We start from the raw sequence: 18,948 nt of genomic DNA, 5'->3' as shown, positions 1-18,948 counted from the left end.
ATTGAACACCATGGGGGATATTATATGATTGGAAATCATTTTGACATTCCACCACAATCAATATCTTTTATCCTAATTTAAAATTTCATTTCACATCTGACTCCATTTGGAAATCTGAGTCATTTTCAGATAACGAGGAATAAAAGAAGGAATATGAAATTGAAGACAGAGCAAAAAATATGTCTGTTTAAAAAAGATACTATTATTTACTAAGACTCTTCCCTTCAAAAGATATATTAGTAAATATCATATTCAGAAGTGGAGCAGGGGTGCCTGGGTGGCTCATTCAGTTAAGCATCGAGCTCTTGATCTCAGCTCCCAGGTCTCGATCTCAGAGTTGCAAGTTCAAGCCCCATTTTGGGCTCCATGCTTGGCAGGGAACCTACTTAAAAAACAAAAACCAACCAACCAACCAACAAAAAGTTAAAAAGACGTGAAACACTTCAGGATCCTTAACATTGTAAATTGTTTTCTCATTTTAAAATCCTTCTCTTACCAAAGCCAAATTCAGGTACTTGTTTATGTATCAAGACAGAATGAATAGATTTTAAAGTTAAACAGATCTGGATTCGAATTTGGTCTTGGTTAAATTGTTAAACCTTTCTCAACTTCGATGTTCTCATCTGTAGAATGTGATTAACATGGGTTCCTCTGTAATGTTTTTGTGAGGATTAAAGAAATCTAACAATGGATGTGAGAGTTTAAACTTTAAACACAATGCCTGGCTTTTAATATATATTTGTTTCCTTGTTTTCACTCTTTATAATTTTATGTCTTCTTTTTTTATGGTTTACACGTGAAATCAGCACTCAGTGATGTTGCCATCAGTAAGGCTGGTGCCTGACATGATCTATTAATTCACAGGATGAGGGACCAGAAGAGGATGTAAGAGGCTGTGTACGTGTGAGGAGGAGAACAGCCTTATTTTCAGCCAAAAATAGTTCCTTTAGGCTTGTTGGATGATCAAAACCCTGAAATAATTTGGGCCTTATCTTAGTATAATATTCATAGCTAACTCCTTCAAGTTGTTCATTCTTTATTTAGCAAATGGAAACTGCCTGCTACCTTCAGTTGGCACTATTCCATCAAGCAACATTCCACAACGTTGCCTGTGATTCAGTGTTTTTTCCATTGGCACACCAACCTGAGATTTCCTCTTTACTGTGGAACATCCTACTGTATTCATGGCTAGAGTCATCAAACTGGATAGACGAGTACCTTGGACTGAACAACTCTAGATGATTTGCCAATTCTCACCTGAATCGAATTAACTGGTAACTCTGGGAAAGTTAAATAAAATCATATAAAAAGATAAGGGAAACTTGAAACACATTTTCAATGCAAGTTTGGAAGGATCAAATGTAAAAAAAAAAAAAAAAACATAAGAAACAAACAAAAAAAGCAATTATCAGTCAAGGGATTCCTTAAGATCAATAAACTTGCCTTACTTCTGAATTCTCCATTGTCAAATGAAGTGCCCAAGAAGCTGTAAGACTACACATGCATACACAAACACACACACATGCTTGGACACACATTAAATATATATTTTGGCATTATACCATAAGGAATACATATTTATATATTATGGTGTTTTGAAAATTATTAATATATGACACATACATATTATATATCAACACATTTACTGAACTGCAATTGATTAGCTTAGAGAAATAGTATGTTATGAGGTTTTTCATCTGATTAACCTCTCTTCAGATGTATATCTCTGCTTAGATATTGCCTCCTTTACAAAACTTCCCTTCCTCTGAATGAGGTCAGGTATTTAGTTCTCATCCTATTTCCATACTTTTTTCTGCAATGGCCATTTGTATTTGTCTCTTTCCCTAACTAGTCACAAAAAAACAAAACAAAACAAAACAAAACAAACAAACAAAAACAAATCAAACAAACCAACCAAACAAAAAACCCAAAAAACAAAATTGGAAGAATTACTTCCTGTTTGGAATCTGAACTGAAAATAGATTTTCCATTTTGTAAAATGGTGTGTCATATCCTATTTAAAAATATCAAACATCACCCTGGGAGCCATAATGAATGGGCATTGCTGAATCACACAGGTCATCAAAGAGTTATGAATTTCACCTACCTATCAACCTGACTGAAATAAGAAGATCTTACTATATCTGAGACTAAGCATTCCCCAAATGTCCTGGATTTCCTTGGGAAGCCCTGGCAAAGATGACATATATGACATTTTCCCTTTATATTTTTCTACTTGGTCTTCCCATTTGACAAACTAATACGAAACAGACCTACCAGTGGTGAATGGTCATCACATTCACTGCTTTCAACACCCAACTGTGACATGTGTCCGCACAGAAATCTATGAGACCTTTTATCTTCTGGTTTTCCATTTTTAGCCTTAGCCTTACATAATGGGATTTAAATATTCTGGCTCATGGCTAGATTTGTTGGTTTTGGTACTGGGAACCTAAATGAATAAAGAAAGTCTGTGGCTTTTCTATAAAAAGGATTCCAAAATATTACAAAAGGGCACGTTGTTCCCCTTGTTCATTTAGAAAACATTACTTAATGTCTTCTATGTACCAAGTACAATGTTAAAGACTTGAACACTGATGGACAAGTATTTCCTCAGTAGTCACACCAGTTTGCATTCCCGCCAACAGTGCATGAGGGTTCCTTTTTCTCCACATCCTCACCAATACTTGTTTCTTGTGTTTTTTATTTTAGTCTTTCTGACAGGTGTGAAGTGATAGCTCATTGTACTTTTGATTTGCATTTCCCTGATAATCAGTGATGTTGAGTATCTTTTCATGTATCTGTTGGCCAACTCTATATCTTCTTTGGAGAAATGTCTGTTCATACCTTCTACCCATTTAATAATCCAATTAAAATGTCTTTTGTTTTATGGGTGTTGAGTTTTATAAGTTCTTTATATATTTTGAATACTAACCTTTTATTGGATACATCATTTGTAAATATCTTCTCCCATTCAGTAAATTTCCTTTGAGTTTTGTTGACTGTTTCCTTTGTTGTGCAGAAGCTTACATTTTTATGTAATCCCAATAGTTTATTTTTGCTTTTATGTCCCTTGCTTCAGGAGACATCTAGAAAAATGCTGCTACTGCCAGTGTCAGAAAAATTACTGCTTGTGCTTACTTCTAAGATTTTTATCATCTCAGGTCTCACGTTTAGGTCTTTAATCCATTTTGAGTTTGTGTACTGTGTAAGAAAGCAGTCCAGTTTCACTCTTTTGCATGTAACTGTCCAGTGTTCCCAACACCATGTGTTGAAGAGACTTTTTCCTATTGTATATTCATTCCTCCTTTGCCAAAGATTAGTTGACTATTTATTTGTGGTTTATTTTGGGGTTTTCTATTCTATTGATCTATGTGTCTATTTTTGTGCCATTACCATACTGTTTTGATTACTACAGCTTGAAAAAAATACAACTAGAAGTCTGAATTTTGGTTTTCCTTTTCAAGATTGTCTTGGATACTTCTGAGTACTCCTCTATTCTGGTTCCATAAAAATTTTAAGATGTTTGGTCTAGTTCTGTGGACAATGCTGTTGATATTTTTATTAAATCTGTAACCGATTGCTTTGCGTAGAATATATCTTAACAATGTTTTTCCTCCTAACACGTGAGCATGGAATGCCTTTCCATTTCTTTGCATTGTCTTGAATTTCTTTAATCTGTTTTATAGTTTTCAAGGTACAGGTATTTTATCTCTTTGGTTAAATTTATTCCTTGATATTTTATTGCTTTTGATGCAATTGCGAATGGGATTGTTTTCTTAATTTCACTTTCTGCTGTTTCATTATTAGTGTTTAGGAATGGAACAGATTTCTGTACATTGATTTTGTATCCTGTGACTTTACTTTGAATTAATTTGTCAGTCCCAGTAATTTTTGGTGGACTCCTTAGGAGTTTCTCTGTATAGTATCATGTCATCTTCAAATAGTGAAATAAGGAAAACCCAATTTGAATTTCAACTATTTCCTAGACCATCCTGATAAGGGTTATTTTTTGTTTCTTAGAATGATCTGGAAATTGATACAAGAAACTTCTGAGTATCTTTTAAAATTTGTTGTACATATCACATATAAATATGTGTATAAATATGTATGTTATACATATATGTGTATAGTTGTATATATATTTATGTATAATTAGCTGTACACAATTCTCTTTATTAAATGTGTTTATTAATTTTAGTAGATACTGTTGTTGTCTTTATAAAATTCTGAGTTTAAGACCCTATTTATGTATCATGCCTATTATAGATCATCTATGTATCTATCTATCATCTCTCTATCTATCTAGATCTATGTAACTTCAAGCTAAATGGGCCTTATTTGTCACAAGAGTGAGTACTCTGGTATCTAAAGTAAGAAAAAGCAGCTGTGCAGCATTACTGAGTTCTGATATATTGAGTATTTCTGACGGAGTATGCTACACCATAGACTGTCCCAAGGATAAAGTCATGGTAAGTAGTATATAAAAAGAATGTGGCAAGGCATGCAGACCTGAGTAATACATGGTTTTGGAGGAATCTTATGTCCATCTAATATTTTCTCACAGATTTTAATATGTATCCCACTCTGTTTCTTCCACAAGGCATCCACTTCACATATATTTCAGCATATAGAGGCAGAAAAATTAGAGCTCTGGGATCCAAAAGATGGGGATTCAATCTCTATTAGTATGGACTACTGATTTATCCCCTCAAATGTCAGTCTCATCATTTTAAAATATGGATGTCAATAGAGGGTTGCTAAATGCTCAGATATAACTATCTGTGCACAGAGAAGACACATAATCGGTGCCCAATTCATGTTAGTATAATGTGGACAATAACTGAGCTAGAGCCACGTTTCTATACATCGAACTCATCCCAAATTTGAAACAACCAAGAATACAGTTAAAACAACTTAATCAAACATGTCTTACATTCTTTCTTTTAAACCCAAAACATACAGGGTTTTCCTGAGTTCCTCATTTTGCAGCCCTTGAATGAGAACTACTAGATCCATTCAAAAATTTGGCATTTTGCCTTTGTTCATATTAAACTTTTAAAATGTTTTCTAACATTTGATGATGTTTATACCTCTGAATATTTATTCCTCAGGTTTTATGGCTCCCACAAGAAAGAGCTCCTTTCTCTCTCCTCTCAATCCATTTCTAACTTGTGTTCTCAGTTAATTTAGTTTATCCAGATCTTTCTGTTCTCTGAGACTCTGTCCTCCCTCTGCTTAAGGTTTCAATTTAGTGTGTGGGAAATTCCTTGACACCTGTGATTTTTTATATCCCCCAAAGCTCTTAGAACAGTAGCAAGCTGATAGGAAATGTTCAATATACTTAATTGAAAAAAAAATCTCATTCTAAATATGTGATCCATGTTAGGTCATAAATACAAAAGCTTGAGTTTGGTGCTCTTGTCGCGTCCTAAGAGGTCACATCTGAGATGTCAATTCTTTTTTTTTTTTAAAGATTTTATTTACTTATTTGACAGACAGAGAGCACAAGTAGGCAGAGAGGCAGGTAGAGAGAGGAGGAAGCAGGCTCCCTGCAAGCAGAGAGCCCAATGTGGGGCTCGATCCCAGGACCCTGAGATCATGACCTGAGCTTAAGGCAGAGGCTTAACCCACTGAGCCACCCAGGAGCCCCTGAGATGTCAATTCTTATAGCTTACACCAAAAATGAACCAATGGTGACTCATTACTCTAGAATTTCAAAAGTCTTCCCTACTAGCACTTGTTCTAACTTGAAGTTCCTTCATTTCGGAACCCCGTTTCACGAAAAGAAGCCCTGGAATGTATTCTTCTTGAGATAAGCATGTTATCTTGCTTAAGATACTTTCATTAAGTTAAAATAATAAATAAGGGTATAGCAGGGGCCAACGTTGGTTAAGGGTAGAAGGAGGAACTGGATTTTATTTGGAACAGTTCTTCATTTGAATAAATGTTTACAGAAGTGAGTAAGCAGAGACATTTCCATCTATAGTTTGGAAAGGAGACAGGAGAGGGAGCAGTTCAAAGAAGCAGAAGTCTAAATTTTCAGGAGCCAGTTTTAAATTCTGTCCTTGTGCATGTGCATTACAGACTTGATATGAGTACCGGAGTTCTAGGTACAATGTATGGTTCTTTTAGGGTCAGTTTGTTATTCATCTCTGTATACCAACACCTAGCACAGAGTGACAGAAACACTGTTGTACTGAAAAATTATTCCTCTCTGACTCTGGATTCTTCTTCAGAGACAACTGATTGATCAAGGTAAAATAAGGCCAAGTTAAAATGTGACAACACAGGGAGAAATACTGTTAAAAATAGTGTGATATTAAGAGAAGATGATAGGTTAGAAGATGGTTAGTATCCCTGAGCTCAGGTTCCCACTCCACTACACCCAGCAATGCATGGTGTGACCCACCACAAAACCTCTATTACCTTTAGCTTTCTCTTTTATAAATGAGGATTGTAAATCAGTAAGCCTTTTGCCCCTAATTAAAAAATAAAAACAAGCAACCTTTGATTCTCTTAGATTAAAAAATATTTTTTTCAACTGAAGAAATTGCTTTCATTTAAACTTTTATTTAAAAGAACTTCAGTTGAATAATATCCTGCTGTACATATTTCTTTAAAATCATTACTTTCCAGGATTTTGTGATGGATTCCAACTTTAGACTGTATATCGTATACTACAGTATAGTATTTAAGAAGGGTGGAAAAGAGATAAACACTTATGGAACATTTCATGTAAGGCAGAATTTTCCCATTTATTTCATTCTCAATCCTTGTGAAGTGGGAATTTTCTCAATTTAAAAATGAACAAAACAGAGAAGTCAAGTATCATGCCAAAGGCCAGGTAAGCGCTGGGCGGTGCCAGGCTCTCATCTCAGTTCTGATTTAAAAATCCATGTTCTTTTTAGCACATAATCCTGGCATTCTGTTTAAAAAAAAAAAAAAAAGGTAGGTATTCCATTGAACAGATGGAAACACTGAAGTACAGAGAACCAGAGACTTCCTCAATTTTGTAGTAAATCAGCACTTTCGGTGCCAGGAAGAAACTCAAGTATTTTGGAGTATAAGCTCACAACATGTGCAAGTGTAGGAAAACATCCTTTTTATGATAACTTTATTTGATGCCAGTATGAAACTTTCAGGGTTTTTAAAATGATTAGATGTGAGAAAACTGGGCTTGTTGTGTTTATATTTTTTAAAAATGAAATTCTAGTAATGCCTCTGTATTCTGGAGACTATTTCAAAAGGAACATATTTTATATCCTAGAAATTGATGAAACTCTTTTTTCCAAACCATGCACCCTAGCCTCCCTAGATCCCCAACCCCTGCCTCACACATACATGATATCGAGAGCATGACAGGGCTTAATGTTGAACTTTATTTCTTCTTTTATAAGTAACTTTCTTATCTGAAATTAATTTGTAATGTTACACAGTACTCTACTTCCTCTTCGGAAAAGAACTTTTTCCCTCTGTAAGTTCCTTGTGTTGGTTTTTTTCATCCTCTCTGTCTGTGTTGGCTTCTAGCCCTCTGTTCCTTTCAGTGCATTTGGTCGTTTGCCAATTGAGAGTCATCACTTAGCCCAAAAGTATCGTTTTCCAACACACAGAATCAAAAGGAAAACCCCGCCTATTACACCCACTGCTAATTATCATACCACAAAACTGACTAGTTGCATCACTGGACCATCACTTGTGAATTTCTGCTTTCCAGAGCTCTTATTCCTGCAGAGAACGAGTTTGAGCCTCATGGAAGATATGCCTTTAAGCCATTCAGGTCCTCAAGGGACACGCAGATCATCCTGGAAGCAATGGTGCCTCTACTCAGTAATAGCTCTTTTGCTGTTGCTTTTCTCCTTCAGTACACTAATTCTCACTTTTCTTCCACTCAAGGTAAGATCATAGTACCTAAAATTGCTGCCTTTCTTTTGAAGTCTATTTATTATCATTGCCATTCAGTATTGTTAGAGCTAGTTGGAAGAGATGTGTGGGTATAGAAAATGCAAAAAGTTTCAAGTTTGGCATGGCATATGGCTTTTGAGGTCTATATAAATGTTTTTGAAATGAAAGGTACTAGAAAATGCTACATGTTAGTTGCATAGCTGGGTCAGATAAAATCATTTAATTAAATCAGTCAATTGATAGATGCCTTGGAATACTTTCTCCCTTTCTGGAACTCTGCTAACCCCTCTTGGTGGAATAAAGGTATAAAATGTATAGAGGTATAAAACATATGCCTGCCTTCAAGGAATGGGATGCAACATATAGTCTTACTGAGGGAAAAGATAAAAGGAGATAATGGAAGACAGAAGGAGGTGAGTGACCAGCGATTAGTGCATCTTCGTGGAAGGAAATGGCACTGAACGAGGAGGTAAGATCTGGATTCTTGTTCTAGGTCTCCCTAGCTGTAGGAATTTAAGAAAGACATTTAGTCTTTCTGGTTTCTTCATCTGAAAAATGGTGGTAGGAGAATGGATTTGTTCACTCCAGTGCCCCTTCCAGCTATAAAATACAGTGATTAATAATTCATCTACGGATAATAGAGAGCATAAATGCTTTAGGAATTCAAAATAGGGGACAATGGCTTTGGGCTAGAGTGATCAGGGAAGGCTTCATGGAAGAAGGAGGAAGCACATTCGTATTTGGGAAGCCCCTGATGCTTATCAGGAATTTCCCATTGAGCTCCAACCCAAGTTGTGGGTCTAGTAAAAGAACTGGAGATATATTAGATTCTTCTTAAGTTTTTCTGACTGTTGATACGTAGCACTGACCAAAAGAAAATAAGAAATGTTTTATTTAACTTAAAAGCTAGACTATTTGGGGGTACATTTGAAGATTCTGCGTCTTGGAGATAATATAGTAGTATATGCCTATCTAAGAAAGGGCCATATGAAATTAGCACCTGCAGACACATTTTTCTAAGGGGACTGGCTGGTGAAATCTCCAAAAATGTGTTTCTGTGACTTAATTTAAAAGCCACTGAGAAAAGATGCAGGAGGACGGGCACGTAGTTGCTGGTATTAATTTAGTTAGGGGAAGTGTAGCTTTGGTCGCATTCCTAGACATTAAACCATTAATCTGTATTCCCCAACTGTACACAAGGATATGCAACAGAGGCCTTTCTAATCACGCCCCTACTCTCTCCAGGAATGTATCAAGCAGAAGTCTGAACTTCCTGGAGAAGTGATGCTTGAACAGAAAGAAAAGAATGGTCAGGAATTCTGAGGGCTTTGATTTGTGAAGAAAAGGAAGGGTGAGAATAGCAATAGCTTAACTTCGGAAGATCTCGCCCCTTTAGAGCAACCTCAATTTTTAACCAGATTTCCTGAAGAATATAAGATAATGTTACAGGTGTTATCCATTCCTGCATATGGCTAGGGAACCAATGCATAGAAGGGGCTGAATATGTCCTTCTCAAAGGAACACAGCGGCTTCTGCAAAGGGAAAGAGGATGTCTAGTAATGCCAGAGGTACCTAGAATACCTCTTGCCAGAATTGAACTTGACTAAGCCCATGTGTTTAAGCTCTGATTCTCTCTCCTAGACAACATGCATCTTCTCAATGAAAGGTTCCTCCTCTAAAGAAACAGCCTAGAGTTTATTTCAAATTTGGAGAGATTTTAAAGGTTTTCAGGATACGATCATGATTGGATGTCATAAAAGCTTATTTCCTATAGGAAAAGCCAAAGGCCTGGCTGACCCGATGCAATAACTCACTTTCCACTTGCCTGCACTTCCCGTTCCTCATTGGCCACAAATAAGTATCTTAGGAAAAGAAGGCTGTGTGGCTAGCGGATGGTGAGTCATTATGAGGTGGCTGTTCCACCTTCTCACCACACGCATGAACCTTGGAGGTTTGGTGGTTGTTTTTTGTTGTTGTTATTGTTGTTGTTTTTAATCCTTTCTAGTTTTTATATACAAAACCCCACTTTCCAACATCCCCAGGCACTAATTCAAAAAGGATTAGACAGGAAGATTGGCTTCCTCCACACCAACAGAAATTTCTTTGGGAGCACAGTCTTTCTCCTCCCCCATCCCTATCTTTCAAAAGACATTCAACTGGAAGGATTGGCTATGAACCCAAGGAGTTTGGTCCACCCCTCAGTGAAAATAACCTCACAGAAGTTATCTCTAAAATGAAGCACAACAAAACAAAAAAACCCCAAAAATGAATGTTCAGAAGAGTTCCCTGCTTCAATGAAATGAAAGATGCTTCCAAAAAGAGCAGTCAGGTTTGTACTTAGAAGCAAAAGAGAGTCTGTTTCCAAATGTGATCTAAGTAGGGTTGGTTGTTGGTATGAAGAAAGAACTATTGTTTTGGTCACTTGAACCCAAACATTTAAATCTGGGCTTATGTCATAATGGAGTTACAAGAGCAATTGCTCCTTCAAAGCAAAAATGAATTAAATTAAATGGAAAGTCCCATTTGTTTCTTCATAAATGGATATTTACCTCTCTCGTAAACATCAGCGGTATTATAAATAGAAACTGCCCCCACAGAGTAGCAGGGGTGAGACTTTTGAATCAGACGGGCTGTTTGGATCTCAGCATAGCCTCTTATCAACTGCATGACGTTGGGTTAGTTACTTAATCCCTCGCAGACGCACTTCCTCATCTGCAAATGAGCTTGCTACTTCCTACCCCATAGACCTACAGTAAGGATTAATGAGATCGGAGGGTGCCTGACCCGTAGGGGGCTCTGATAGATTACAGTGATTCATATTCACATTATTGCTGACATTGTAATTTAATTTAAAAAATTTAAACTTAATGAGGATAAATTTAAAAAGGCTTTTAACAAAACGGACATTCCTTGTTCATCTGTTTCATTTCCTCAGCTAAAGACATAAACAATGAGTCTTGGAACACTACATCAAAAACTAATGATGTATTGTAGGGTGATTAGCATAACACAATAAAAAAAAACAATAAAAATAAAGATTATACCTTACTGCCAAATAGAGGATTTTTGTGATTGGACAGATTCTCATTTGTGGCAGTAGAAAATGTCAGTGGCGGTTTCTGTAGTTCTAAGTAGACATTAAGGCAGCCCTAGTACAGCACCCACGATTTCTGTCTCCGGCAACTAATTTGTCTGTGGCCTCAGGTTTCTCCACACACTCTCTATGCACGATGGGAGACACCACAGATGCTATCTGTGCCACATTCTTTGGCACTCACTTATATTTAGGTTGTTACCCAATTGCCTCATGTGTGTGATCATGTGTTTCTGGAAAAGTCATAAGCTGCCTAAGAGGCGAGGACTATGAATTGTGTGTGTTTCTCTCAGCTTACAATGCTGGCTGGGATCAATGTTTTGTTCTGTTCTTCGTTATGACCAGCATCATTATCAAAACAGCTAATATTTAATAAGCAGGACCAGATCTGTATGGGCAAAGCCCTTCTTCACGATTATTATATTTAAGTCCATAAACACCATCAGTAAACTAGGTGCTATTATGTCTCCCATTTTATAAGTGAGAAAACGGAAGATAAGGGAATCTAGCACATGCCTATCATGGATCAAACTAAACTGAATTTCAGCATTTAAGACACCCCAAAAGGGTGTCTCGTAATAAAATGATTGCAAGAGCAAAGACAATTGTAGGAATCCAAACTTTCTGATTGAACCTCCTTATCAACAAAATATTTTTGAGTATAATCCCACTGTATATGCTAATTTATTATGTTAGCTATAAGGGCTAATACAAGGTATAATAAAAAGATACACAAAATGAAAACTTGTAAGGAACGAAATGACATGCTTGGAACAGTATATTCACAGTGCAAAACTATTTTGCTTTTACCAAAATATTATATTTTACATGTTAATGTCATATAAACATTTCTAATATAACCAAAATAATATTTCAGTAATTCAATAAATGTGTTTCTTTTATTTTCTTAACCTTAGTTTAACACTTTGTGATACAATAATTTGAAGATTATATTCTAAGCTCATTTACTTTGATTCACAATTTTGACTGTCATAACCTATATTTATTTCTCCACTCTCCTCTACTGGACTATTTTATTCCTTTGACTTTAGTTTAAATATGCAATATCTTTTCTTCATTCTCTTTCTCACTTGAAAACCTTGCCTCCAAATTCTATGAGAAAATAGAAATAGGCAGGAAAGAAGTTCCAAAGCTCCCCACCATATCTACCACTTACCTGCAATTTTGACCACATAGACTGTGTTTCTTTCTAGTCACTGTGCATGAATTGTTCATGAACCTATCTAAGGCCTCCTATGAACCAGATTCTGTCCCTCTTACTTAAGGGCACTGACTGCTTCAACAATGATCTCCTGCTCTTGCGTTCTATTTCACACCCCTCCTTCCCCTTTGCTGGAACATTCCCTTTAAATGGCAACAGATAACCATGTTGTCAGTTCCTCCATGTTAAAACAAAACCAAAGACTATGAAAAACAATAAAATCAAAACATTTCTCTGACCTCTCCTCCCCATCCAGGCTCCATTTAATTTTTCTGTCTTCCCTTACACCAAAATTCCCCCGATTTTTCTTTTCTCATTTAGCCTTAAATCCATTCTAATTAAGCTTCTGTCCTCACCGCATCACAGCAACTACTTTTGCCAAGAACCCCAATGGCTACCATATTATCAAATCCATCAGTTAATTCCCTGTCCTCACCTCACTTGACCCAGCAGCAGCATTTGATAGAGCTGATCACATCTCTCTGAAATACTTTCTTCTCTTTGTTTCCAACACCACACTCTTCAAGTTTCCCTTCTGACTCACTGGTCTCCTTTGGTGTTTCTTCCTCATTTCCTGACCTCCACACCCTGCAGTGTTCCAGTACTCCTATCTGTACTCACCCCCTTGACAATCTAGCACAGCCTCACACCTTAAAGTGTCTCATCGAAGCTAAATATTCCAAAATGTATATCATCAAAACTCCTTAAATTCCATCCTCGTAGATCCAAAGGCCTACCTGACACTCGTGTCTACCTGGGTATGTCAGAAGCATGAGTCATAAACTTGATGTGTCCAAAAGTGAGCTCATGATTCTTTCCTCTCAATTTACTCCTCTTAAATCTTGCTCTTTTCAGTGATGAACAACTTTATCTTTTCAGTTACCGATGCCCAACATCTTGGACCATCTTCGTCTTCTCATTTTCTCATCCCATATCCACGTCGGGATAGCCAGCACCTTGGTCAGAGGCACCATGCTTTCTTGCCTAGAGGATTTCAGTGATCTTTTGGCTGGTCTCACTGCTTTTGCCCTGTCCTCTCTTTGCTTTATTCCTACCACAGCAGCCAAAGAAATCCCATAAAAGAAAACTGTGCAATATCTTTAAGTTCAAACAGTCCCCTAAGCCCTTTTCCGCAAGGAAACTAATGAACTTTACACAGTACAAAAAAAATTTTTTTGTGGTTATGCCTTATTTTACTACTAAGTATTTTAAAATCTTTAGCATTTAAGTACCAATATTTATAGAATTAACCACACTGGTAGCAAGTGAACTGTGATATGTCGCAACAGTTTGAAGCTAACCCCCCCATGTTACCTCAGTTACTGTAAACGGTGTGATTGTCTGGATATTAGATGAGGCGGCTTTACCAGTCTGCATTGTGACTACTTCTATAGTTTAACGTTATTAAAAATAAAGATAAACTTAACTAGAGATTCTATTATTTTCTTTTCACATGCCGATGGATCACGGTGTAGGGACTGGGGTGTGGAGACTACTGTTGATAGATAATTCCTATGGCCTACGAGGAGGAGAGTCTGAGATCAAATAGTTGTCCTGTTAGGTGGATGGGATGAGACCTTAACTTTGGCCGAGAACACCCAAAAGGGCTGTTGGGTGATGAAAGGGGAAGACGGAGCCAGCCATCTGCAAGGGAGATATGAAACAGGCAAGGCAAAGTGGAGGGCAGGATTTTGTAATATGGCAAGGGAAAAGAAGTTTGCTTCAGGATCTGAAGCCTCTACCAAATAACCCCATCAAGAAGGTTGTGCCATGGCCACCCTCCTGACTGGCTCTTTTTTTTCTTCCCCTACAGACTGCCAGTGAACCCTGCATAGCTAAGTTCGGTAAGTAACCTGTCTTGCCTGCCTCCTTTTTACTTTTCTTAGTATTTGTTCCAAGAAGGAAGCCCATCTTTCCTCACTTTTCAACTACTATTTATAACTGCTTGTCACGTGCCGAGCAGTTTCTAGGAGCTGAGACTTGAGAAGTCAACCAGACAGACAAGTTCATGCCTCGATGAAGCTTACATTCACCGTCACACATCTGGGCAGGAATGCACATCACTGTTACAGAGCCAGACACCTGAAACCCCGGAATCCACCTTTAATTTTGTGTCTTCAATAAGCACAGGTTTCAAATTTCTACCACCTTTCCCTCTGACGAACTCAAAGTTCTCACAGTTCACATGTTGCTGGTACTCAGTAGAGTGTGTGTAGGGCGACATTTTTGTTTCCAAATACATAGAAAAGGAATGAACATCAGGGAAGTGGCCACTTTCTTTGTGCCTGTCCTCTCCGCTCCTGAGCCCCTTTCCCTTAGAGTGATGACCCGGTACTCACTAAGAACACACGTTACAGTTTATAGGTACACTGAGCCTTACGTATGCCTTAGAATCCATAAAAAATAAATGCATTTGAATTGTTTACATATTTCAGGACCCCCCTCCCCCCCCCCCACACACATTTCAGCCAAGAGCAGAACATTTCTAAAGTTAACAGCAATCCCTCTTTTCCCATAAAGTTCTAAATGCCGGGCTTCCCTGGCTTGTGGGAATTACGGAATCTCTTTTTAGTACTTGTCTCTGCCTTTGTAATTTGTTTTTGTTTTTCTAGTAAACGGAGTAAAAATAATATGTTTGAAATTTCTTCTCGAGGTGATAAAATGTTGAGAAACTCAAGTGCTGCTAAGTGGCCTCATGTCTTTAAGTGGCTCCTACTGTAGAATGAGAGAACCAGTAACACTTTTTCCTGGTGACTTGCCTTTTGTCTGTTAAGTATTATGTGTAAAGCAGAAAGAAATTCTGGGCTTTGGGCTCACTGAAGGTACAGAGAGACTTTACTACTTGCTCTAGTGATCTCTCCTTCATTATCCTTCAGAATCTACCCTCAGAGTCTTATAATCAATCAGTTATATATAAATAACAATTTAAGTCAATGTGTGATCTCTTGTGCATTGCTTTCTTGTCGAGGTTTCTTTCTAATTATGAAATAAAAGCTTTTCCCTCATAAAAAAATTACAGAGAATTAGATAACAGGCCAAATAAGTATTTTTGAATGATCCAGATACTCCCTGGGGCTCTGAAATACATTACTATGCAAAAACAATTAACACTAGAAAAATATGTAAATTCCCCATATCCCTATGAAAATAAGTGACAAAGTCTTGACTCTTTCTCCATCCCTCGACAGTTTTAAACTAGGGATATTTATATTTAAACACTTAAAAATTTAAATTTTTGTATTTAAAAATTCAAATAATTTCCATTTATAAACTTGTGAATTGGGGCGCCTGGGTGGCTCAGTGGGTTAAAGCCTCTGCCTTCGGCTCAGGTCATGATCCCAGGGTCCTGGGATGGAGCCCCGCATGGGGCTCTCTGCTCAGTGGGGAGCCTGCTTCCTCCTCTCTCTCTGCCTGCCTCTCTGCCTACTTGGGATCTCTGTCTGTCAAATAAATAAATAAAATCTTAAAAATAAATAAATAAATAAACTTGTGAATTTACCATGATATCCCAAGCCATAATTTAGACATAATACATCTAATTCAGGAGCATGGATGTATTATTCAATCAAGAAATATTTATTGAGCAAACAGTAGGTTTGGGGAACTTTTAGGTGCTGAAGATATAGCAGTGAACAAAACAGAGAAACACGTGTGCTCAAAGACATTATATTCAAGTGGGTATAATACAAACAATAAAGAAATGAGCCACTTAATTTATAATGATGATGACACACCTTCTGTGAAGAAAACTAAAGCAGGATAAAGGGAGAGATGGCAGGAGAGCACTATTTTCTGTAGACTGATGAGGAAGGTCTCATTGATAAAATGATACACAATAAATAGTATTTACATAGAAAAGCATGAATATGCATCCTGTCAATTTTGGTCATCACAGTCCTGGTGTGTGACTCCTCTCTCTCTTCTCCTTCTTTAGTTTCTTTTACAAATACTGATTGACAACAGATGGAGTGACCCCTAAAACTCAACCCATTTTTCTCCTCCAAATCCATTTCTTTAGAGCTCTATAACAAGGACTAGATACTTAAAATATTAAAATTGTGGTTGGAGAAAACGAATACAGACTAGGGAGAGAAACAACCTGTAAGTGGGAAAGAACTATAATCAGGAAGGGGATGAAATGAGTAACCACGCTTTCCTTTCTTTTCTCCTCTGTAAACGTCTTACAGGACCATCCCCTTTAAAATGGCAAATGACATGTCCTAAGCTTCCTTGTGTGAATAAGACAGCGAATGAGAAACTGGAAATACTTCAGAATGGCTTGTATCTCATTTATGGCCAAGTGGCTCCCAACACAACCTACAAGGAACCAGCTCCTTTTGCGGTGCGGCTACGTAAAAACGAAGACATCATACAAGCTCTAACAAACAACTCTAAAATTCAAAATGTAGGAGGGACTTATGAATTGCGTGCTGGGGATATTCTAGAACTAATATACAACTCTGACCATCAGGTTCTAAAAAACCACACATACTGGGGGATCGTGCTGCTGGCAAATCCGCAGTATAACCCCTAGAGACGCCTTTTGGCCTCCGCGCCATCTTTCCCACGTGGAGAGATGCTGGTGATTGCGTTGGAGGAGGCAGACTTTCCACACCCGCAGCTTGTCTGAGCATACAAATCAACACACATAGAACCTCTCTGCATGTGTGTTTTCATCTCTCAAGCTTATCCAAAAGAAACTCAGAGGACAGGCCAGAGACATTTGTTTACCTTCGACCTTGGGTCAGCGAAGATGCTTTATCAATCCACGAGAAATGACTGTGGGTCGCTCGAGGACAGAAGGTTCTCAAAGAGTCTGTGTCTAATTCTTAAATCCTTGGATGGGAAAAATGTCTTATTGCCCTGGGAGCCTTAACTGGTGTGCAAAAAAAAGATCCAGGGCAGTGGCCTGGCCTTGTTCTCATATTCTTGGGCTGTTTCACTTTATTCTTCCCATACTCCTGTCTTTCGAGGCCCTCCTAATAAAAGTAACCAGACTGGGAGGGTGGCCACAGATATGCCAACAACACCCCGCTTTAGAAGTGATGATGTTAAGAAGACAGAGAATACTCTAGAGATTTATTGGGGCACAGCCACAGAGGGCATAGAATGGAGTGCACTTTACTTGGGAATTTCCCTTGATTTCATCACGTTTGGGATGTAGAAGGCTTTATAAAACAAGCTGGTCAAAGCCTCCTTCTGAACCTTGACACAGGGCTCATGAGAAGGTGTTGATGTGTCTACATGTCAGTAGTAAAGAAAGAGTAATCATTAGTAATCCTAAAATTAAACCCTAGAAATTGGTATCATCAGTAATGTATTATGCCATGTAATAATTTCATATTTTTAGCTGGCTCGCCACAGTTGGCAAAGTGCTTTCATGTATCACGGGGCGACTCTATGAAGCAAATGAGGCAGGTGTTTTTGGCACAATTTTAACAGTGAAAATATGAATGCATCTAGAACATAAGTAACTTGCCTCAACCCACAGAAGTAGTGATTGATAGGGCCATGGTCTTCCCCAATGTGTCATAATATCTCAGCTTTAGGGTTAGTATTTCAGCTACGATGTTAAGTCTAAAGAGCTTAGCAGATTATCAGCCGCACTCCCTTTCAGCTCAAGGTGGGTAGAATAAAGCTACAACGGACTTTCCTTTCTTAGCAAACTATTTTTCGTTTCCCTGTTTGAAGCAGGGCACATGAGGTTGTTGCTCAGCGCTTACTCCAACCAAATCCCCGTCCTCACTTCAAAGAGCTGGTCTTGGTCAAACATGTTAACTTCCAAAAATAATGACTAACCTTCAATTCAATGATAGCTTGCTAAAGATTTTAGACTCTGTTAAATTAATTAGCTGTCTGTGGATTCTTGTTGAAAGCTATGTAATATGATGACGTGATAACCCATTTAAAATATTTATGGATATTTGTAAAAAACTATATTATGTTAATTAATAGTGTTACATATAAAGTTAATTTAAAAATATTTGTATTGTATAGTACAGAAATCGCTGGGGAGCAGAGTAAGCCTAAGGCCAAGATGTTTTTTAGTCTTTTTAAATAAAACATCTGCTGAGTGGTTGTATTGGGCAAAGACCTAGACACCTTGCTTCTCTTGCATTTGCATATCTTCTCAGAAAAGTAAAGTTATATCACATATTTATAAAAACTTGTTATTGATTGTTGTTGATTTATAAGCAACAGTGTGTTGCAGTGCTAGAGGGATCAAGCACTAAGCTCGTGACGGCTGATTGTTAAGTTTTCCAAAATTTTGCAATCTGGTTATTAATTACAGCCATTCTTGAAATTGGCCACAGTGGGACTATTTAAACCATGGGAATTGGTGACACTGCAAATTAGGGATTTTCCTTTGGGACAGCCTGTTCACCAGCACACCACTGTTTGTAAAACTCTCCTTCTTAATGACTCCTCTCTGCTCCTGCCACGTTCCTGGGAAAATCAAGGCAGGCAAGGGAGAGAGTAAAACTCTCATACTCCCAGCAAGAGTCCCACCTGGTAGTGATTTCTCAGGGTAAGAGTGATCTTGGCACCTGAAGCCAGAGAGAGGGCTACTGACAGGTGACCTTGAAGTTTCCTGGTGGTGTCATTTCTGTCATTGTTTTCATGTATACCGTTTCCTTTTTTCTTCAAATACTTGAAAGAAATAAATGACAATAAAAATAAATAAATAAAATAAAAATAAATAAATAATACATTTATTATACAAAAA

General features: G+C 37.5%; 1 protein-coding gene and 1 long non-coding RNA gene across 2 annotated transcripts in view; one reads left to right on the top strand and one right to left on the bottom strand.

Annotated features, from left to right (window-relative positions):
• The window catches only part of LOC116575987, a 203,835-nt gene that overhangs the window by 173,061 nt on the left and 11,826 nt on the right, over positions 1-18,948 (bottom strand). The gene's annotated exons all lie outside the window — the stretch shown is intronic.
• On the top strand, positions 7,668-18,890 carry TNFSF18 (TNF superfamily member 18). Its single transcript, XM_032317616.1, has 3 exons — positions 7,668-7,896; positions 14,035-14,065; positions 16,409-18,890. The coding sequence occupies exons 1-3, from the start codon at positions 7,753-7,755 to the stop codon at positions 16,753-16,755; spliced, it is 522 nt and encodes a 173-aa protein (XP_032173507.1). The 5' UTR covers positions 7,668-7,752; the 3' UTR covers positions 16,756-18,890.

Source organism: Mustela erminea, chromosome 17 (genome assembly GCF_009829155.1).
Source record: "Mustela erminea isolate mMusErm1 chromosome 17, mMusErm1.Pri, whole genome shotgun sequence".
NCBI lineage: Eukaryota > Metazoa > Chordata > Mammalia > Carnivora > Mustelidae > Mustela > Mustela erminea.
Note: the sequence above shows the minus strand (reverse complement) of the source record. Positions and strands in the feature narration are given on the sequence as shown.

Excerpts from the sequence above, each read along its gene's own strand:
- TNFSF18 (XM_032317616.1), top strand. The coding sequence starts at position 7,753 with ATGGAAGATATGCCTTTAAGCCATTCAGGTCCTCAAGGGACACGCAGA. Across the intron at positions 7,897-14,034 it reads TCACTTTTCTTCCACTCAAG|ACTGCCAGTGAACCCTGCAT; the intron begins GTAAGATCATAG and ends CTTCCCCTACAG. Across the intron at positions 14,066-16,408 it reads ACCCTGCATAGCTAAGTTCG|GACCATCCCCTTTAAAATGG; the intron begins GTAAGTAACCTG and ends AACGTCTTACAG.